Raw genomic sequence first — 22,836 nt, 5'->3', positions numbered from 1 at the left:
GTGCTTTCTCTGCTCTGCATGAAATAATGCCAGACACCAAACTGCCAGTTTCCCCAAATACAGCACTTAAACCTGGCATTTCCAGGGTTTTACTGACACTGAGTAATTTGTGGTCATGAGTTTGAAACGTATAGTAGAAGGCCGTGACTGTGAGTAAATTCACCCACTTTGTCTCCCTGCCTCTTCCCTCTTCTTCTAAGCCCCTCCTCTCCTAAACTAGCTCCAGTTTTTCTACTTCTATGATGCTGAGGAGCTTCCTTTCCTCCGAAGCCTCTGGACTAGCCAACCAAGTCTGGGGATGGAGACTCATTCTCTACCCTAAGCACTTATCAAAGTTATTTTCCCAAGTAAAGCAATCCTCTCAGAAAATTCTGGCAAAAGCTGTTAAAGCTCTAACATTTTCTTCATTTCTTCACAAGATTTTGCAGAACTGCTAATGCAGGGTAATTAACATAAAAGTGCTAGCACAATGCCTTGAACATAATAAATATGAAACCGCTAGTGGCTACCATATAATGGTGATGACAGCTAGATTCAGTCCCTGAAAAGACCATGCCTACACCAACCACAGAGTCCAATCACTTCCAAACGGGGGACCTTGGACTTTGACTGGCTGAGATAATTGACAACATACAACTGAAAGCAATTTTCCTTCAAAAACACAATAGTCTTGATAGACAAGAGTTCATTGACTTGTCACAGTAGCATCTCCGCCACTTTCCAAACACCCTGTAACAATATACAGCTGAACAGACAACAGGTATAATACTGTGAAAGTGTCTTGATCACTCCAATACATTAAAGAGAGAAATTCTGAAGTACTGTTTTCACCAATCCTAGAAAACTGTCACTTAGAACTTCAGATCTCCTTCCATTTACATGAGGTTTTGTTTTGTGTTAAAACTCAAAGTTTTTCTCCTATATGGCAACTTTTAGCAGGACAAAAAGCTCTTCTTCCATCTCAAAACCAAAAACATGTACACCCCATTTAAGAGACTGCAGATTACTATGATAACGAAGCTGTTCTTCCTCTGGAGATTCTCATGGGTTTGGCCTTTGGCATTGCTGCTGACAGGATTTAGCCTGGTAGACTGTAAGCTCTCTCTGAGGCTCAGCTGCTCATGCTTGCCTCTGGACAACAGCACAGTAGATCTGGGGATCTTGCCAGGATTCCTAGACTCTACGTAGTAAAGTGCATTAGACCTACTGCAGGCAGTAGTGCTTCTAGGCATTTAACTTTCATTTTTGGGCCAGGCAGCCACCGTGGCTCACGGTAAACGCAGCACTTTGGGAGACCAAGGTGGGCAGATCACTTGAGGTCAAGAGTTCGAGACCAGCCTGGCCAACATAACGAAACCCCGTCTCTGCTAAAAATACAAAAAATTAGCCGGGCGTGGGGGTATGCACCTGTAGTTCCAGCTACTCAGGAGGCTGAGGCATGAGAATTACTTGAACCCAGGGTGAAGGCTGCAGTAAGCCGAGATCTCACCACTGTACTCCAGCCTGGGCAACAGAGCAAGACTCTGTGCCCCCAAAAGAAAGAAAAAGAAAAAAAGTAATTTTTGGCCAGGCATGGTGACTTACACATGTAATCTCAGAGCTTTGGGAGGCCGAAGTGGGAGGATCACTTGAGCCCAGAGGTCCAACGTTATAGTGAGCTACGGTCCTGCCACTGCACTCCAGCCTGGGCGACAGAGCGAGACCCTGTCACTAAAAAAAAAAGGTCATTCCCCTGCCCCCGGCAGGATGTTGGAAGAGAAAGTTCTATACACACATGAACAAACATAAACACTCACATACGTAGAAGTCAGCTCGCAGACAGGCCAGACTTGGACCAGCAATAATGAATATAATAGTTTATATATAAACCTGCAGGATTAACAACTGCCAGTTGCCACCATTTAAAGTGTAAATGAACAGAAACCTGAATGCAATCAAGTGAATGAATGTTAGTCCCAGGCCCTCTGTGCATTCCTGAAAGCTATTTTTATGTTAGCCACAGCCTAAACGAGATTCTAGATACTATCTGATAAGGAAAAGTGACCATGCAGCCATTTTGAGAAGGATTAAATTTAGGGGCAGCATCAAGGTCTTTCTAGGTCTACTATAAATGGGCCACAAACTCTTAGGACTGGAACAAGAATTATTTGTCTCTGAAAATAGGAAGATGTGACCGGGCACGGTGGCTCACGCCTGTTATCCCAGCACTTTGGGAGGCTGAGGCTGGCAGATCACCTGAGGTCAGGAGTTCAAGACCAGCCTGACCAACATGGAGAAACCCTGTCTAAACAAAATTAGCCGGGCACGGTGGCACACGCCCGTAATCCCAGCTACTCGGGAGGCTGAGGCAGGAGAATCGCTTGAACTCGGGAGGCAGAGGTTGCGGTGTGCCGAGATCACGCCATTGCACTCCAGCCTGGGCAACAAAAGAGAAACTCCATCTCAAAAAAAGAAAAAAAAGGAAGAAAATAAAATAGGAAGATGTGACATAAAAGTGTTTTATTTATAGCTCACAATAAAATCCTAAAAAACTTCAATGAAGTGGAGCTATAAGCGCCAAGGTGTTGGCCCAAAGTTTTTCTGTAGGGAGACCTACAAATTAGTTCCTTTTGGGAAAATCTGTGCTGAGTTCACTTTCATGTGCTCATAATGTTGCCTCAGTGAGCTCCCTAACAAGGGACAACCACAAAGATCCGCCAGTAAAGAAAAATGCTAAAGTGTTATAACAAAAGGCTACAGTTCTTAATCTAGACTAAATCAGTTAGCTTAACTAAAGAGCTTCTCTTAAATGCAAAGTCAACCACTCACCTTCCTCAAAGCTGGCCTTCTTCTGTTTCACTAGAACACGGAAGTTTTCAGCAGGATTCACACTTCCAACCTAGAATATACCAACAGATGATAAACCTACAGGTTATTTCTCTTTTTAGCAGCACCCCGGGCAATACAAGATGGTTTAATGTAGTAAGTGTGCTCTTATAAAATAAAACCAAAGACAAAGACAAGGCCTTTTCTATTCATTTTCATTTCCAGGGCTCTGTGAAAGGCTGGCAGATTTCAGTGGTCCAAGAGCTGCCCTCTGTGCTTTCACTCACCTTGCTTTATGAAAGCTGATTTCTTTCCAGAGGGGTCAGAAAAGTATTACAACTCAAGCCACCAGCCAGCCCAGCTGGAAGGCTTTGTGTAGCACAGACTGCCTGTGTATCCTGTCACCCAAGCAATTAGAAAGCGGAGGATTCTGCAGTGTGGGGTCGGTCTCAAATATACTTGCCCCACTAAGATAACATGAGAAATACAGCTTAATGCCTGATTCACCGAAGTGCCCATTAGTGGGACTGCTGCTGACCCTTTGGCATTGAAGTTTTGGTAGAATATACAAAGTATACCCAGGTTGAACACGTCCTCAGAAAGTAAAAGCAGATTATGTACAAAGATGTACTGCAGTGCTGGGTGAGGATGTTTGAAAGACGAAACTCTGCCATATTATATGGAACTTTCTGATTATACCTATGTTTTTAATCTGCTGGCCCCAACCCTCACAGGGCCTAAGAACCACTCAGCTCATAAGAAAGAAAACAATGGGGTTCCAAAATATACTAAAGCTTCCAGTTTGCTTGGATATAGGAAGCAGAAAAGCTCTCAGAACAAGATCATGACTTTTTCCTTTACTATTATATATAAAACATCTAAATGAAATCTAAATCATTTTTCACACATTCAATTTTTCTGAGTTTCTGTTTGAGGTGAGAATAAAGGCATGCCCTTTATTCCCTGACTATCCTTCCTAGTATATTTTGTTAAAAAGTTATCGGCCAATTTTTAAGATCTGTTGATTCACACTAATGCTGCTTAGAAGAAGGCACTATTTGGCTGGGTGCAGTGACTCATGACTATAATCCCAGCGCTTCGGTAGGCTGAAGCGGGAGGACTGCTTGAGCCCAGGAGTAACATACTGAGACCCCCACCTCTATGAAAAATAGCCGGGTGTGCTGGCATGTGCCCTTAGTCCTAGCTACACAGGAGGCTGAGGCAGGAGGACCACTTGAGCCCAGGATTTCAAGGCTGCAGTGAGCTAAAATCACACTACTGTACTCCAGCTTGGGTGACAGTGACAACCTATCTCTAAAATTAAATAAAATATTCTTCCTCCTGGCTGACCAAGATATAAAAATAAATAAATAAATAAATAAAATAAGGTAGTATTTTCAAGTTCCAAAAAATTTCTCATTCAATAAAAATCTCATGTATCAAAGGATACTTTCTTGGGGAAATCCTAAATTTGTGAATCCTGTTCTAAACTTGCATGTTAGAAAACAGGAAAGTTATACTAACTTAAATTGCATGTACTTGAAGATTAAGGCTCGTATCACTAACCCCCACTTATCCTATCATTTTGACTAGTTGAAAAGCTGCAAAATAATGCCAACAGCAAAATCTCAACACTGATATGTTCCACGTTCTATATAGAGCTCTATATACCTTATGTCATATAGATAATTCTGTAGGCAATTCATGATAATAATTACTTAAAGAAGTATGGAATGGGTCTTTATGGCTTCTATAGAGCAAGGACCAGAGAAAGTGATCGTGATCTTACTTGAAAGTGATAAGAACGGACTAACAAAAATTGATGCACTCTCCCTCAAGCCCCAACCTTCCTGCAAAGGGGGAAGCACACTTGAAAAGCTTAGCTTACAGAGGTGACACTGCCTTCAGCCAGACTGGAGACGCTGAAGTGGGCTCCCCCTTGCTCAGTCTTTAATTTTTTAGCGGTAGGTCCATCTTCATGGCTAGAAAAGAAAAAAAAAAATTTCTCTTAAAACAGAACAAACAATACAAAACCAGATTGCTATTGTGAAACTTATTTTCCAAGCACCAAAAAAAAAAAAAAAAAAAGAAAGAAGACGAAGAAAAGAAAAAGAAAAATGAAGAAGAAGAAAAGAAAAACAATAGCTACATGTAGTCCTTCTACAAACAAGCTGCCTCCCTTTCCCAGCCACCGGGCTCCTAAGGGCCTAACTTGAGGCAGCCCTGGCTTTGTTTCACAGCAGTATGAGAATCAGAATTAAGCAATCAATCACATCATAAGGTCCTTGGAAAAGATGAAACTGTAAGCACAGATAATGGAAATTTAACATTTAAGTAACAAATCCATTTACTCTTCAGATATTATTTTCTAGTTCCTGTCTCAGAATTGACAGCTATTAGCTTTCCATGTACACAGTGTGTCTAACAACCCATTTTCTCCATTATGTATGTTAGAGCTTTATAAGCTTGTTTACAACCGTCAAAACTTACTAGACAACCCTTAATTAACTATGCAAGAGCTTTCCCTCTTAAAGAAGTCATAAACTATAAAAAAAAACACTTCCCCAAAAACTTTTTAATTTGTTCTTTTATAAACCTAATTCTGTTTTGTGCAACATGCTAACAGTCCAGTAGCATCTGTGTGCTAAGGAAAAGTATATCAAACATCTTGCCTCAAGCAACATGCTGGCTTTAACAGGCTGTCTTAAAGTCAAGAGGAGGTCAAGTTACTTGTAAAAGAGAAGAAAATCAAATCCAAAGACTCTGCCTGTAATCTCCCTTAAGCTGCTGAACATAAAGAAATGAAGATTTTTTTCTCCCAGACAGAAAGGCAATCTAGGGCAAAAGCAGCCATCAGAAATGGCTAAATGATAAGAGAAATTAGTAACCAAGATCTAGAAATTTTAAAAATTCATTTATTTTAACAAATAAAAATTGTATATATTATCATGTACAAAATATTTTAAAATATGCATTTATTGTGAAATAGCTAAATTAAGCTAATTATCATATGCATTATTTCATTTACTTATTTTATTATGAGAACAGTTAAAATTTCTCAGCAATTTTCAAGACTAGTATTTCTAAATGTGTTGTTTTTTTGCACAAAGCCTCAACCTTCAGACAATGAGGCTTGAAAATGAAGTTATTTTAAAAATAAAATGAAGCAAAGAGAAAATAAAACATACATGGGCTTCCTCAATTTCAATAATGAACTTCCTCTTAGAGGTAGGTGAAACAACTAAAGTAATCATGACAGCCATACATCCATGAATTAAAATTTTCACTATTTGGCATCTTTCCCATTCACCACTAAACGCTTTCCCTTTGAGAAGTAGACGAGCGAAGTAGAAGACAGAAGGGTGGGAACCAGGAAACATTACAAGGGATAAGTCACCCAGAACCCTTTTCTTGCAAACAGAATAAAAAATAAACACAAAGCCTTCGTGGAAAAATGGAAGAAAAAAAGCAGAAATCCAAGGTAGAATGAAATTGTATTAGAAATTGAGTCTGTTTTTAAAAAAAGGTCAGAGCCAGTCATTTCAATTAACCTTTGCCAGTTCTTCCCAAGAGACAAGCCAACAACATTAAACTACTGAAGAGTTGGAGTCAAAAGACCTGGATTCTAGTCTCAATTTTGCCACTGACTAGCCCTGGAATCTTACACCTTCTTGATGGCATTCACTGTGTACTAATTTTTATCTATCTAGAGTTTAGAGTCTAGTAAGCTACAAACCTCTCTGAGCTTCAGTCTGCTCCTTAGGAAAGCACTATGATGAAAACTACCATCAGTATATCAACTATTCTCTTCCACAAATACAGATTAGCTTATATAGTAGTATTAAGAAGGAGTACATGTAAAAAGCTAAGTTATGGGGGAATATGAAGTTGAATCACATGAAGAATTTCTTCAACCCTCCAAAATGAGGTTCTAGGGAAAAGAAGGGTAAACAGACATATACACAATTTTCCCGTACCAAGCAAGTAAAAGTAGCCCTAGTCATACGCAGAACATAGTAAAACTTAGTATGGTTAATATTCTCCAGGCCAAATCATTTAACAGTATTATTAGGAATTTTGCATATACTAAATTCATAATCTCTATGTGAAGTGGGAAAGGGTAGTGACTCTCTTCCCTAAATTATCTATGAAGGTGCTAAGCTCTAGAAAGTAGAAATTTATACACACAAGATCACAGTAGACATATAAATGTTAGCAGTTGCCGCATTTGGATGATGAGACCATGGGTAATTTGTTCTTTCTCATTTCTTACACAAACATGTATGAATTTTGCAATTCACTTATTTAGCCTAATATTTACTGAATATGTACTATATATCAGCCACTAAGCTAGACTCTAAACTCTCAATATACAAAAATTAATATACCATCAACACCTTCAGCCAAATAAAAATTTAAGTATACATATAGACAATTAACAAAATACTGTGATAGGCAGCCTATCTCTTTCAGATGATAGAAAATAGTTGTATTGGCCGGGCACGGTGGCTCATGCCTGTAATCCCAGCACTTGGGAGGCTGAGGCAGGCGGATCACGAGGTCAGGAGATCGAGATCATCCTGGCTAACACAGTGAAACCCCGTCTCTTAGTAGAGATTTTTTGTACTAAAAGTACAAAAAATTAGCCGGGCATGGTGGCGGGCGCCTGTGGTCCCAGCCACTCGGGAGGCTGAGGCAGGAGAATGGCGTGAACTCGGGAGGCAGAGCTTGCGGTGAGCCAAGATCGCGCCACTGCACTCCAGCCTGGGTGACAGAGGGACACTCCGTCTCAAAAAAAAAAAAAAAAAAGAAAACAGCTGTATTGGGCTAAAGCATAAGGTGCAAGCTGGGAAGTAGTGAGAGATGGAGCTAGAAAATACATTAATTAGGAGCATTAAAAAACGTGAGGAAAGAAAATGGTTTTCTCTAGGCAGCACGCGTGCTATCTGTCCTCAGTCTGGTGGCTTTGTTGCTGGGCACACTGCTCTTGGCTGATCCCTGTTGAACTGTGGGGACGGTCACCTGGGCAGGATCTTTCACGACCCCTTCTCTGTTCCTCTGTCATCACAGGGAATAGATCTCTCAAAACTCTCCCCAGGAAGGCAAAAAGATATTCAAAAGCCCTTCTTCCATTTTCCTTCCAGTGGGCACCGAGCCCAGCATTTGTGGCACCCACTGCTGGCAGTCTGGCCAGGTGTCTGTTACCTTGAAAAATGGCTACTGGACAGGATTGTGTGGTTACTCTCATGGACATAGACTGTTTTTTTGTTCAAATGGAGCAGTGGCAAAATCCTCATTTGAGGAATAAATCTTGTGCAGCTGTACAGTACAAATCATGGAAGGGTGGCAGAATAATTGCAGTGAGTTAGGAAGCTCGTGCATTTGGGGTCACTATGTGTAGGCAGATGATGCAAAGAAGTTAAGTCCAGGTCTTCTACTGGCACAAGTTCGTGAGTACCATGGGAAAGCTAACCTCATCGAGTACCAGGAAGCCAGTGTTGAAGTGATGGAGGAAGTCTTGTTTTGCTGTGACTGAATGCGTCAGCATCGATGAGGCTTATGTAGATCTGACCAGTGCTGTACGAGAGAGACTACAAAAGCTACAAGGTCAGCCTATCTCAGCAGACTTGTTGCCAAGCACTTAAATTGAAGGGTTGCCCGAAGACCCCACAACAGCAGAAGAGACTGTTTCAGAAAGGTACCTCCACAGCATCATATTGCTTCTGCTTCCTGCCTTTGGAACCTGCTTTGCTTGGTCATGCTGATTCTCCTTGGAATAACTGAAAGGAAACTTAACCTATGGCCTCAATGAATCACAAGGACTCACATGGAAGGATATACAAATGTTCTTATCTTTCCAGCTATATGGATGTTGAGAAGCTGTGAAATCTGTATGAAAGTATATTTTTCTTTAGATATAACTAGGGCAGGTTAGTGTTATCAACACAAGGCAGAAGGCTGACTGAGCACTTTGTCATTGGTAGCTTAATTTATATTATTGTAACTTAGTGTCTTCACTTCTTCATCTATAAGAAGGGTGAGCTTTTTAAAGGGGGACCTCAGGTATAGGGAATTCAGTCATTCAAAATTTCTAATGACTTCTTAGCACATTATCAAACATGGGCTGTGCAAGGCCCTTCTCATTGTATTTTAGTACCTTTCCCCTTCGCAGTTATTTTCCCACTCTCTCTGCACCTCACTTACCCTCTTGTACCCACCGATATATCAGATACATCTTAGATGTGTATATATTTTTATTAAGTTACACAGTACTGCTTTATATATGTGCTTTTTAAGTACAAGATGATATAGGCTATTATAGATCTCATTCTTTTTCTCAATTTTCCTTCAGTGGTGACCTTAGAGATCTGTCCATGTGGCTGTTACTTGTGGCATAATCCATGGTATGGATCTACCATGTTTACAGACCATTTTCCCCTAGTGACGAGTTCATTGGTTGCTTCTAATGTCCTACTGTAACAGTTTACATTCCCCCTGCCAGCAGCTTCTTTTTTTTTTTTTTTTTTTTTTGAGATGGGAGTCTCACTATGTTGCTCAAGCTGGAGTGCAGTGGGTATTCACAGGTGTAATAATGGCTCACTGCCGCCTTGAACCCTGGGCTCAAATGATCCTCCTGCCTCAGCCTCCAGAGTAGCTGGGACTACAGGTGTGTGCCATCATGCCTAGCTAATTTTTGTATTTTTTTGTAGAGATGAGGTCTCACTATGTTGCCCAGGCTTTTATATATTTTTTTATTTTCTACTTGGTTATTGATGTGTTGTGAAATGATAAATGGTTTTTATTAATAAGTTCATTTTTATTTACTTTAAAAAAAGAAAATGGTTTTCTCTAGATAGTTGGATTATGAATAGATGCCTCTTTTCTTTCTGCTTATCTGGATTCTCTCATCTGTGTAAAAGAGTTTGACCTTATGCTGAGGATAATGGGAGGCCATTAGAGCAAGGGTTTTTTAATTGGGGGTCCAAATATGACATCAAGGAATCTGTGAACTACCAGAAATTATATCCAAACTTCAAAACTTAGTATGTTAAAGCATTTTTCTGGGAAGACCGTTCATAGATTTTGTATCAAGTGAGTCCACTGCACTCTCTGTCTTCACACATGATTAAGAATCATTACTTTTAAGAATTTTAAGCAAGACAGTGATGGGATCAGGTTTTTTAAACTCACTCAGGTAGCAGCATGAATTGGAAAGGGGTAAGACAAATTAGGGAAATTAGTGAAGAGGTTATCTCGGTGAGGCAGGCTAAAATGAGAAGGCCTATATAAAAGCAATGGCAGTGGGCGATGCTATTAAGAGCTTACGTTTCTTTTTAATGCTTACCATGTGCTAGTCACTATGTTACACACATTTAAATTATCTCAGTTAAACTTTGCAACAACCCTATGAGTTAGCTATTATCAGCATCCTTTTACAGATGAGCAAACCAAGCCTCAAGAAAGTCTGATCCCTTGTTTAAAGCACACAGTAAAGGGGAAAGAACTAATCCTGTACTCACCCATTCTCCTATCCAACCTCCCGGAAGGCAGGCATTTGTTATTGCCACTTGACACTGAGCAACTTGCCAATTTAAACTGTTTTTAAGGGGAAATGCTTGAGTTTAGCTCCAAATTCGACCCCAAAATCAATGCCATTAGCCACCAGACTAACCTTAAGTGAAAGGGTTAGATTTCAGGTAAATGTAATACAACTTGGTAAACCAATTACATATAGAATGTAAAAGAAAAGGAAGACTCCCAAGAAATTAGGTGTCATTCACTGAAATAGAGAATAATAGCATGAAGAGGGGTTGGAAAGGAGCAGGAAGAAGAAAGCAGGTAACAAAGCCATTTCTGGCATACTGAACTTGAGGGGCCTACAGGCACCTAAGCTATTTAGTGGATGGGATAGAAATCTGAGCTGAAGATAGATATTTAGTAGTTTTTGAGGCTCTGAAATAAAAAAGAGGTCTTGGGACATGCATTGCTAAGGCAAAGTGGCATTACAGTTTGAAGTACAAGCTCTGGAGTCAGACTGCCTATGCTTAAACAGTTACTCCAACACTTACGAACTACAATCTTGGGCAAGTTTCTCATCTTCTCTAAATCCTGAGTCTCCTGAGCTTTAAGTTGGGGGTCAATAGAAGAATCTACTTCATAGGATGGCAACGTGGGTCCAAATAGATAATGTGTGTAAAGCACTTAGCATCATGTAAAGCACTTAACATATTAAGTTTTGAAGTCTGAATATAATTTCAGGTAGTTCACAGATTCCTTGATATCATCTTTGGAACCCTGATTAAAAACCCTTGCTTTAATGGCCTCCCATTATCTTCAGCATAAGGTTCAATAAATGTTTGCTGTTTCTGAGGACAAATCCTACAGAATATCAACACAAAAACACACAAAAGCAGCCCCCACAAGAATCTGAGAGGGAGTTGCCAAAGACTGAAAAAGAAAAATTTGGAGAAGCTGAAGTTAAGACAGATATATGAGTCTCAAGAAAGAAGGAATAACTTCAATGAGGTCAAGAAAGCAAAGGACCACAAAGCCAAAGTGAATTTAGCAGTTAGTGTCTTTTGGAAGATAAGTTTCAAGGATGTGGTGGGGGCAAAAGCTGGTGAGAATGAGAGCTGAGAAAGGTTGCAGAATGGACTATTCTTCCAAGAGCTTGGCTTCTGGAAGGAAAGATAATAATTGGATTAGTAATTAGTAACAGGTAGTAATTAGAGGGAAGAAGCTAGGGGGATTATTTTGTGTTAAATGAAAGAAATTTAACATGAGAGAAGAAAGGAGCTAGTGGTAGCGAGGGAGAAGCTAAAAATACAGAAAGAGAGAAGAAATTATTAGTGGCCTAAAGTACCAGATGAGGCAGAAAAAGGAATCCATCCTAAGGAACAAAGTAAGACTCTATCTCAACAAAATACAAAAAACTTAGCCAGCGTGAGCTACTCAGGAGGCTACTGAGGATCCTCAAGTTGGGAGATCACTTGAGCCCAGGAGGTCTAGGCTGCCGTGAGCTGTGACTGTGCCACTGCACTCCAGCCTGGGTGACAGACAGAGACCCTGTCTCAAAAATTAAAATTTAAATAAAAAAGAAAAAAAGGATCCAGGGCACAGGTAAAGGAATTCACTTTAGGCAGGATGAAATAAATACCCTGTTTCACTGAGACAGGAAAAGAAGCGGTACATGCAAAAACAGGTATGTTTTGAGATAAGATGGGCCAGAAAACAGCGGAGTTCTCACCTGATATGGTTACGCTTTGTGTTCCTGCCCAAATTTTTTTCTCTCTCTTTTTTCTAAGACAGAGTCTCACTCTGTTGCCTAGGCTGGAGTGCAACGGTGTGATCTCAGCCCACTGCAAACCTCCACCTCCTAGGTTCAAGCAATTTTCATGCCTCAGCCTCCCAAGTAGCTGGATTCCAGGCTTGTGCCACCACAGCCAACTAATTTTTGTACTTTTTTTTGTGGAGACAGGGTTTCACCATGTTGGCCAGGCTGGTCTGGAACTCCTGACCTCAAGTAATCCACCTGCCTCGGCCTCCCAAAGTGCTGGGATTACAGGCGTGAGCCACTGAGCCCAGCCCCAAATCTCATTTTGAATTGTAATCCCCGGGTGTTTAGGGAGAGAGCGGGTGGGAAGTGACTGGATTATGGGGGCGGTTCCCTCATGCTAATCTTGTGATAGTGAGTGAATTCTCATGAGATCTAATGGTTTTATATAAGGTAGCTTCTTCTGTGCTGATATACACTCACTCTCGCCTGCTGCCACATAAGATGCACCTTTGCTTCTCCTTCGCCTTCTGCCATGATTGTAAGTTTCCCAAGGCCTCCCCAGCCATGTGGAACTGTGAGTCAATCAAACCTCTTTCCTTTATAAATTACCCAGTCTTGGGTATTTCTTTATAGCAGCATGAGAACAGACTAATACACCACGTATTGGTGTCTACTGTCATTGTCACTGCTAGCATGCCAGGCACATGACTAGGATTTTTAAAATCATTTACTCCAAACACTGTGTTCTTACTATTTGCTAGGCACTTTGCCAGGTCCTAGGGATACAAGAGTGAACGGCATACACCGCTCGCATTAACCCCCATGACAACTCCATGAGACAGATATTCCTATTATCCCCATTTTACCCACGAGGAAACTGAGGCTTTGAGAGGATAAGTAACCTATGCCTAAGGCCACACTGCAGAGCAAGGGGTCTGACTCATATTAGCTGACTCTGGAGTCTGAAGTCTTAACCATTAACCAAGTGAGGAGTTAATGGTTACTCTGCTGAGAGTAAGTGAGGAGTCTTCGTGGACCTGAAAAGAGCAGAAAGCTTTAGACCACCTGCATAGAGATAAACAGAAATCAACATCACGTATACATCAGCTGCACAAGCAGGATTAGACCTGAGATGTCCGAATTCTCATGCAAGTTCCCCAACCAAGAGATGACATTTTCATTTCAAGGGTGTACAGCAACATAAAGGGAAGCAATGCTTTTATATGATGAGGGTAATATTTAGTATATTTTGGGACTACAGTGTCAAATGGTGCTCCTATCCTCTTGAAATGAAGAAATCACTTCTAACACTAGGTATTCAACAAGTCCAAGACAAATACCAGATCTTCTCAAAGGTTCAATGTTTTTACAGATAATGATACTACTATTGCTTTAGGTTTTGACTATTGCCTTCCCTCCAAATACATTCATGGGCCACAAAATGACATTTTGGTCAATGATGAGCCACATATAAAATGGTGGTCTCATAAGATTATAATGAAACTGAAAAATTCTTATCACCTTGTGACATCAGGGCTGTCATGACATCATAGCGCAAAGCATTACCTTCTCTTTTTTTTTTCTTTTTTAATTAAGATGGAGTCTCGCTCTGTTGCCCAGGCTAGAGTGCAGTGGCATGATCTCAGTTCACTGCAACCTCTGCCTCCCAGGTTCAAGAGATTCTCCTGTCTCAGCCTCCCGAGTAGCTGGGACTACAGGCACACACCAGCATGCCCAGTTCATTTTTGTATTTTTAGTAGAGATGGGGATTCTCTACTAAAAAATGTTGGCCAGACTGTCTCAAATTCCTGACCTCAGTCATCTGCCCACCTCAGCCTCCCTAGGCATCTAACATTAGATATATTTATATATGCAAATACCTCTTTGTTACAAATGCCTACAGTATTCAATATAGTAACACACTGCACGGGTTTGTACCTTGGGGGCAAAACGCCATACCACATAGCCTAGGTGTGTAGTAGAGTCTACCATGTGGGCTCGTGTAAGTACACTCTGTGACATTCGCACAACGAAACTGCCTAACGACACGGTTCTCAGAATGTATCCCTGTCGTTAAGTGAAGGATGACAGTTGCTCAAAGTGCTTTAATATCTGTGTTCATTGTTATAATGTCTCTTGAGATTTTTCTTTAGGTGAAGAAAATCTCATAAAGGTAAAATTATTTCACCAAAATCGTATCAAGTGAAAAAACTGGAATGATTCCCACCTCTTAAGACGATTAAACTTCCTGAACAGACATTTGTCCACTCCTGATCTTAGCCCCTCTCCCCTCCACTGGAAATATGTACCCTGGATCCAGAGATGATGAATACATACAAAAACATTGCGAATTGCTGGCAATTTTTTCTTTCCTTGGAAAAACTACCTCTAGAACTGACTGGAGCTTTATCATCAAAATTGAGGGGTTTTAGAACCTTGTAGAAAGGACTGAATCATTCTTCTTGAATACAGGTGGTACTCAATATTTGCTAAATGAATCATTTCTGCAATTCTTAAAAACTAAGCTTTCTCAGAAGTGAGAGAATAGGAGTGTGAGCAAGTGTGTGTGAGTAAGATACTTCTCAGGCCCCTGCAAGATTAACTTAGCTATGCTGTGAGCCATTATGGGAGCAAAGAACAAGAAGCTCAGCACACCCAAGCTTCCAGAAGAGTGCCCAGCAGGACCAGAGCCAAAGGTGTGATCATAGCAGGGATCAAACGACAGAACAGCATCCTTCTGGGTCTGGGTGGTGTGCTTTTTTAACTAGCTAATTTACATTTTAATCAAAGGGAAGGGCCAAAAATGGCCCATTTCTTTCCCAGAACACCAGAAAGTAATCAAGATCATGGACTGGAGCTTTAACACACACAGAGAGAATAGCCCTGTGATTGCAGTGAGACTAGAGCAAGGTGTCATAGAAAGAAAAGGCTGCAGACTTTTATTGGACTGTTTTAAAATACAAATCCAGAAGGTAGATAAGGATAGCAGGGGGAAAGTGTATTTTTAGGGACAGTCTTCTTGTGTAGAATGATGATAGACTAAACAGAAATGAAAACCTCTCCAGGATGTGTAAGAAATGCACATCATAAAATCTATCAAGAAACAATCTATCGATTTCCTTGAGAGATGGTCTTACGGGTGGCGGGCAGTTGGCGAGGAGGAACCAAGTGCATGATTTTTTTTTTCAATTCTGACAAAGCTTGGATGTTAACCTTTAGAAAGTCACAGAATGTGCACAGCTTTCTATTCAATTTAGACAGTAATTCCCTAAGTCAATGATTTATAGAAACCTGTGAAGACTTCCGGAAATTACTCAATACTTCTCCACTGGGGTATTTATAAATAAGAAGCTTTGTCAATAAAGATAGTTGTGGAGAGAAAAATCAAATAATAAAGGGAAAAAAATTCATGGTTTAAAATCAGATTTCAAAATACAGCCAAAAGAAATGTATAGATTATTCTGGCTTGAGAAAAAAAAGTCACCAATAACTGGTTGACCTAAACCTGGTAAAAATCAATTTTGCATACTCCAATAATTCTGGATAAGCAACAACGATTTCTTCTTATTTTATTTTTGTTTTGTTTTGAATGGAAGCTGACACAGATTGTGAACAGAAGAGGGAAAAAACTTAATAGCCAGTTGTAAGCTTGATTTAAGTGTATATGAAAAGCATTTTGCAATCCTTAAACTACAAATACCTCCCCAATAGCACAACCAAATACATCACTGATACACTAATAGAACGGCTGAAGAACTGACAGTTTTTCACTCTCGTTCCCACTTTTCCTCCAAAAATCTCATTGACATCCCCAACATCTAATCTCCTCCCAACCCAAAAAACCTATGATCTTCAACACACTCATTCTCAGTACTTTACTTTAAAAAGGGTAACATTTAGCCTTAGATATTCAGAAACTTATCTGATTATACATTATGTATAATGAATACATACAAAAACATTGCGAATTGCTGGCAATTTTTTCTTTCCTTGGAAAAACTACCTCTAGAACTGACTGGAGCTTTATCATCAAAATTGAGGGGTTTTAGAACCTTGTAGAAAGGACTGAATCATTCTTCTTGAATACAGGTGGTACTCAATATTTGCTAAATGAATCATTTCTGCAATTCTTAAAAACTAAGCTTTCTCAGAAGAGAGAGAATAGGAGTGCGAGCAAGTGTGTGTGAGTAAGATACTTCTCAGGCCCCTGCAAGATTAACTTAGCTATGCTGTGAGCCATTATGGGAGCAAAGAACAGGAATCTGATGCTGATCAAAAAGTCATCAGCCCAGAAGGTAGCTCTAAATCCAAGGTGAACAGCAAGGATAAAATATGATCACAGCAGAGAGATATAAGAAATCAATATTTCAATATAAGGGCCAAATAGCAAAAGGCTTCTTCCTCCCACCTTTTAAATTCCATAGACCCCTATGTGACACTTCCAGAGCCACTCCAAAATGACCACAAATCTTACGTACCCCAACGTTAAATGCAACTATACCAAGTACTTACTTGTCTTGGAAAATGTCCTGAGCAGTTACTTGATCCTTTTTCTTGGCTTCAATCAGAGGAAAAAGGGTCTTTATTTTAGAGAGAGGAATCTGACTTTTCGTTGTCACCTCAGCGGGAGGATTCAGCATATTCCAAATATGCTGCTGAATTGGGGGTAGAGGCTCCCGGGGATGTAAAGCTCTGTGCAGCAGACACTGTTGGAAAAAGTAAGGATTTTAAAACACAGATGGAGACATATATGGCTTCTTTATATTTTCTGATCAGGGATCCTCCATCTTTTTAGTGTGGGAGGGCTAAGTGATTCATACCATATGTAAAAAACAATCAAGAGGATTCACCCAGAACCACCTTTGTTGGCAGGATATTGGTCAATACCTAAAACCAATTGTAAAAACAGATCCAAGCCTAGCAACAGTATCTTCCGCTCTGGACCTCCTGGAAAGGAGCCTTACTTTATAAATCAAAGCTGTTGCTTTTACTACTTGGGGAATATACAAGATTCCCTAAAATACCTAATTCCAAGACCTGATAATCTGGGATTATAACTTTATTGTTATAATCCTTTTATCTCTCTTAATCATGCTGTGCTTTCTCCCTCACTTAATCTCAGAGAATGCCATGTGGTGGATGAAACAGGTGGCTACAGGGAAGCTGCCCATGCTCAGTGAGTCCCAGAGAGAGGTCTGCAAAAGAGTTGAGAATACTGAGTTGTCCCCGAGTGCTGAATTTGCACTTTTCTCCACAAGTCCATCCACCTTTCTCCCTCCCCACTGCTACCATTCTTGCCCAGGCCCCATCACCTCATCCCTGGCCTACCAGTCACCTTCTAACTGGTCTCCCAGCTTCTCCTTCCACTGTCTGACTGGAAGTGGTCCGAGAATGAACTGCTCACCATACCCTAGGGTCCTATGATGCAGCCCTGCTTGCCTCCTCGATCACATCACCAGCCACTTGATCTCCTCACTCACAACCCCAATAGGCTGGGCTCCTGCTTCGCTCATACACCAAGCTCATCCTACCTTTGGGGCCTGGGCTTAACGCTACCTCTGCCTCCTCTGTCTTTCCCTAAACCTCAACAGAGTCAGCTCCACCCTCGCCCTTTTTATTTAAATCATTTCGGTCTTTGCTGAAATACTATCTCCGCAGAGAGGCCTTCCCTGACACTCTATATGTAGTAGCCCCTCCACCCCTATCCTACCACCCCAGTCATTTTCTGTCACTTCCCTTATTTTATATTTTTATAGCCTCCATCATTATCTAAAATTATCAATTTTTTAGTTTACTTGTTTATTATCTAACCCTCCTCCTTACAAGTAGGACTCTTCTCTTCTTTACTGCTGAATGAATTCTAAGCACCAAAAATATTACCTGGCACATAATAAGCACCTGGCAGATAATGGCGGAAGGAATAAAGTGCTCTTTTCCATGGCTCTAGTTGTTGACAGCGGTGTCACGAAGCAACACCAAGGGGGAGGGGCGCCAAGATCAAGGCCAGGGCAGATTCTCCACTGCCCATGTGAGTGAAGTTCTACACAGCATGCCACCTCATTCAACCACCTATCCTGCCTCGATTCTACTGGGCCAGGCCTTGGCCTGCCCAGAAAAGGAAATGCTCTAAAAGGCGTATAGAAAGGTAAGCAGTAAGATTAGATGTCATTAAAAAACAAAGAAAGAAATGAAACTATCAGTTTATTGATGTTTTCCTTCCTTCGATAAAGATTAATTCCAAAATTAAGGTATAACTAATCCCACTTTTAAACAACTTATAAATTTGTAATTCTAAAAAAACAAACAAAACACCAGTGAGCTGAAGAGCTCCTGTAATTTCAAAATACTGCTCCTATCACAAAGTATCTGATTTATACTATCCCCTGGACTCCTTTCCTACACTGAAGAAAACGTAAGCTGAAAGTTTCTATTCTAAAAAAATAAAAGATGCTTAGGTTTAATAGTGAGTATCATCCAAGAGTCAATGTCCCGTAAGTTCCGAAAACCTTGAGGTAGGAATTAAGTACCAATTTCCTCCAGAAATTCCATGCGCTTCTCCCTGCTCCCTTCCCCATTTCAATCACCAACCACAACTATTCCTTCTCCATAATATATTCATTTGTCTGAGTTTGATGCCTGCTTTCTTCTTTCCTAATTACTTGACTTTCCCTTGAGCATCAGTAACATCAGGCCTATTCAATGTAAAAGCAAGGTAATCCCGAAACTGTTCAAGCAAATCCAAAAGATCCCAAACTGTGAATCTACCCCCTCACCACCTTCTTATTATACATAATCCTTTATTCGCAGTGCTCTCCTTTGGTTCATTAAAATATCTCAACAGCTTAGAAAGTCTTCAAGATGTAAAGTAGTAATCAAACACCCAACATAGCAGACTACCTCTCATAAACTCCTGAAGATTCTGTGACATCCAATTGACATTTCTTGGAAAAGGGCCAGAACAACCAATGGACAAGTATCCTACCCAGCCTTCCTACTGTAAAACATTCCAGATTTTCAGCATAAACCCCAGGCAATCTTTTCAGAGTCATCATCCATACGTCAATAATAAAGGATCTACAAGAGATGTTCTGAAGTACCAACCTCCCTCTCATATTTTCTGAAAGGTCACATTTTAGGCAAATTAAGCTAAGCAAGATACTTATAAAATTCATTCAGGTAAAAATTCCCAATGCACTAAAAAAATGGGATTATGAGAAAGTGACATTTTTGAGTAGATGGGAAGCTGAGATCACAGTTCTTGACCTATTTATTTCTCTTTTAAGCTACTGTTACTGGATGTGATTTTTACAATTTGAAAAAGATTAGAGGAAAAACCTACAGACCACAATAGCTCAAAAGTTACTAATATACTGATTTTAGCACCATTGTATCAATTATTTAAAAATTGGTTTTAACTGTATACTTGATAAAAGATATATTTTCAGCATTTCTTTCCAAAATTAGAATTAAATTAACCTCTTGATAACAAATTGATTATTAACCTCTCTCTCCTTCTCCAAGCTCATTTACCCTTAACTGTAGGTATTTCAAAAAGAAAAAAGTGGCCTTCCTGGATCCCACAACCTCCTATAGATTACTGTGTCCTCTCTCTCTCCCTTCATCAGAAAGCCTTTCTCATCTAGGCATTGTAACCTGGCTTGCACACCATTACTCAACTGATTCTGTGTCCCCAAAGTCCTCAAACTGGACTACAAATTCCTGAAGACCCTTTGCTAAGCTCACCTCTACTCCCCATTGTGCATGTGACTTGCGATTCTTTCCTTTCCAACTCTTCTCTTCCTGTGCCTTCCAAGATGCATTTCTCCTAGTTTTCTACCTCGCTGATTTTTGTTGGGGTATGGACGTAGGAGCATTTGGTTTTGTTTTGTAACAGCCCTTTCTTATATGTCTAATTGTTCACTCATGTGTTGGGGTTCTCTACTTTGTTCTGTCTCCTACTCACCCAGTGTGCTCTCCCAATCTTACTCACTTGTCTTTCTGCCTCAATGAGAAGGACTCTCAAATCTGTGTGTTTAGACCTGACTTGTCTTCTGGGCTCTGCAACCCTGTTTGTAACTTCCCAATGAGTGTCTGTACCAGGATATCCAATAGATTTTCTCAAATTTAACACTTATGAAAATAAATGAATTATCTTTTCCACCTGCTCATTCTGTATTCCTTATCATATTGAATGGTGACATCACCTTTTCAGTCACCTGAGCCAGGATCCTGTTATCTTCAATTCCTCTTTATTTTCCATCAATCACTCAAGTTCTATCTATACCTTCTAAATGCCTTAAGAATTGATTCTCGTCTCCACTCTCTCCGTCACTGCTTTAACTCTTAAGCCTTCAAGTGGGCCACTGAAAATTCTTTAATTACCCACTGCTGTAAAATCCAAATGACTGAGTGTGGCATACAAGGTATTCACAACCTACTTACTACTTACCTTCTCTGTCACGTTTTCCATCATTTTCCCATACAGAACTTATTCTGCAGCCAAAGGGATCCACATCCTGGCTCTTCATATTTTCATGCTTTTCCATGTTATTTATTTTGCATGGCATGCCCTCCTTACAACATGCACCCCCTTTGTTCTTTTAGAACTCTGTCCGAATGCTAATTTCTCAGCAAAACCTTCCTTAAGTCACCCACTTGCAAAAATCTTTTTCTTGTTATTCTCATGGTGTTTTCCCACCACTGTTTTAACTACTGGTTTTTTCTCTCTCTACTTTTCTCATTCTTCTAGAGGGGTCCATAAAAGAAGCTTGGCTGGGTGCAGTGGCTCACGCCTGTAATCCCAGCACTTTGGGGAGGCCGAGGCGGGCGGATCATGAGGTCAGGAGATCGAGACCATCCTGGCTAACACAGAGAAACCCCGTCTCTACTAAAAATACAAAAAAAATTAGCCGGGTGTGGTGGCGGGCACCTGTAGTCCCAGCTACTCGGGAGGCTGAGGCAGGAAAATGGTGTGAACCCAGGAGGCAGAGCTCACAGTGAGCCCAGATCACGCCACTGCACTCCAGCCTGGGTGACAGAGTGGGAAAAAAAAAAAAAAAAAAAAAAAAAAGGAAGCTTACAGTATCTTTAGCACGTGGTCCATTGTTAGTACTCAATAAATAAGTTTTTTTAAGTTTATGTATCCTAGTGAAGATACTTCTTTATACAGATAAGCCATATTAAAAACTCTCCCCCACAAAACAAACTAATAAAAATCAAAGCCCGTGCTTGCAGCAGCTTTGGAATATAAAAATGCCTGCATTTATGGCTTGTATCTGTTTGTTATTCCAATAAACATTTATTAAAGATAAATACAACCTACCCTAGATAAGTGTGCAAAATAGTATTAATAGAAGTTTCTCTTTTTCTCCACAGTAAACCATTTTGGTAAGCTTTGAACTGGTCTGCTCCTACCTTTCCTACAAATGGCACAAGGCTTTAGGTCTTCAAGTATACTTGCCAAAAAAACACCAAAGGATTTTTGTATCTGTAATTTATACTTCATTACACTTAACATGCTAGAGTACAGATGGTCCCTGGTTTATGATGGTTCAATTTACAATTTTTCCACTTTACAACAGTGTGAAAGCGATACTCATTCAGTAGAACTCAGTAGGACACTTGCAATGCTGGGCAGTGATATCAAGCTGCAGCTCCCAAGGGTAGACAACCTTTACAGTGCATGATATTGCCAGATGATTCTGCCCAACTGTAGGCTAATGTAAGTGTTTTGAGCACATTTAAAGTAGGTGAGGTTAAGCTATGATGAGTGGTAGGTTAGGTGTAGTAAATGCATTTTCAACTTATATTCTCAACTTAGATGGGTTTACAGGCGTGTATTCCCATCATAAATTGAGGGGCATGAGTATTCAGTCAAGTCTTCACATGTTAAGCTTCACATTTCTAATCTTAGAACAAAAGATTTTTTTCACTACTTAAAAGAATTACAAGCATCAAAAAAACAGGCAGTTTCTTTGAAGTAGAGGATCCCTCAAATCACAAGCCCCAGTATGGACTTAATTAAGTTAGTTACACGTTTCATGAAGTGAGTCAAAAGGGAGAATCTGTGGTCTCTGCAGCACATGCCCTGTTACCCACAACTGGCAGAAAAGGGCCCTCTACTCCTCTGTGAGCAACAGCTTGCCTAAAAAAGCTGCTTATAATTTTTTTTCAGTTTTGTGGGGGTCAGAGAAGCCTATGTCCTGCTGCCATCAACTGAATCCAGGACTGGAATATTCCTTTTTCCTTCAATCTTGATCTAGCCCTCCCCTTCCTCAGCATAAGTCAGCTCTCTTGTCAACTTCCTCAATTTACCTTAATCCAATCTCTGCCTTCCAATTCCTTCGGCCTAAGATTCAGAAGATTTTTTATACTTTCTGTATTTTAATTATTCTTTAATAATTTCACAGTATAACCTTTTTATCTGACCCCATGCTCCCTTTAATTATGAAATTTTTGAGAAATGTGGCATTAGAACACTTCTTCTCTAACAATGTTATATTATTATAGAATTCATATAAGCTCTCCTACTATTTTGATATAGAAAACGAAGAAAAGTGTTATTTACATACAATACAGGAGAAAAGCCTGAAAAAATATAAAAGAGGCATCTGGCTGGGGGCAATGGTATACACCTGGAGTCCCATCTACTCAGAAGGCTGAGGTGGAAGGAATGCTTGAGCCCAGCAGTTAAAGACCAGCCTAGGAACCTTTTTTTTTCTTGTTTTTTAAAGACTCGGTCTCATTCTGTCACC

General features: G+C 40.2%; 1 protein-coding gene across 2 annotated transcripts in view; it reads right to left on the bottom strand.

Annotated features, from left to right (window-relative positions):
* XRCC5 (X-ray repair cross complementing 5) overlaps positions 1 to 22,836 on the bottom strand; it is a 96,663-nt gene that overhangs the window by 40,956 nt on the left and 32,871 nt on the right. For both annotated transcript variants that reach the window (XM_063647930.1, XM_054476784.1), the window contains exons 14-16: positions 16,595 to 16,788; positions 4,694 to 4,787; positions 2,809 to 2,878 (exon numbers count right to left, since the gene is read on the bottom strand). In XM_063647930.1, coding sequence (XP_063504000.1) covers positions 2,809 to 2,878; positions 4,694 to 4,787; positions 16,595 to 16,788 — 358 coding nt within the window. The remainder of the gene's footprint in view (positions 1 to 2,808; positions 2,879 to 4,693; positions 4,788 to 16,594; positions 16,789 to 22,836) is intronic.

The sequence above is a fragment of the Pongo pygmaeus genome, chromosome 11, assembly GCF_028885625.2.
Source record: "Pongo pygmaeus isolate AG05252 chromosome 11, NHGRI_mPonPyg2-v2.0_pri, whole genome shotgun sequence".
Lineage (NCBI taxonomy): Eukaryota > Metazoa > Chordata > Mammalia > Primates > Hominidae > Pongo > Pongo pygmaeus.
Note: the sequence above shows the minus strand (reverse complement) of the source record. Positions and strands in the feature narration are given on the sequence as shown.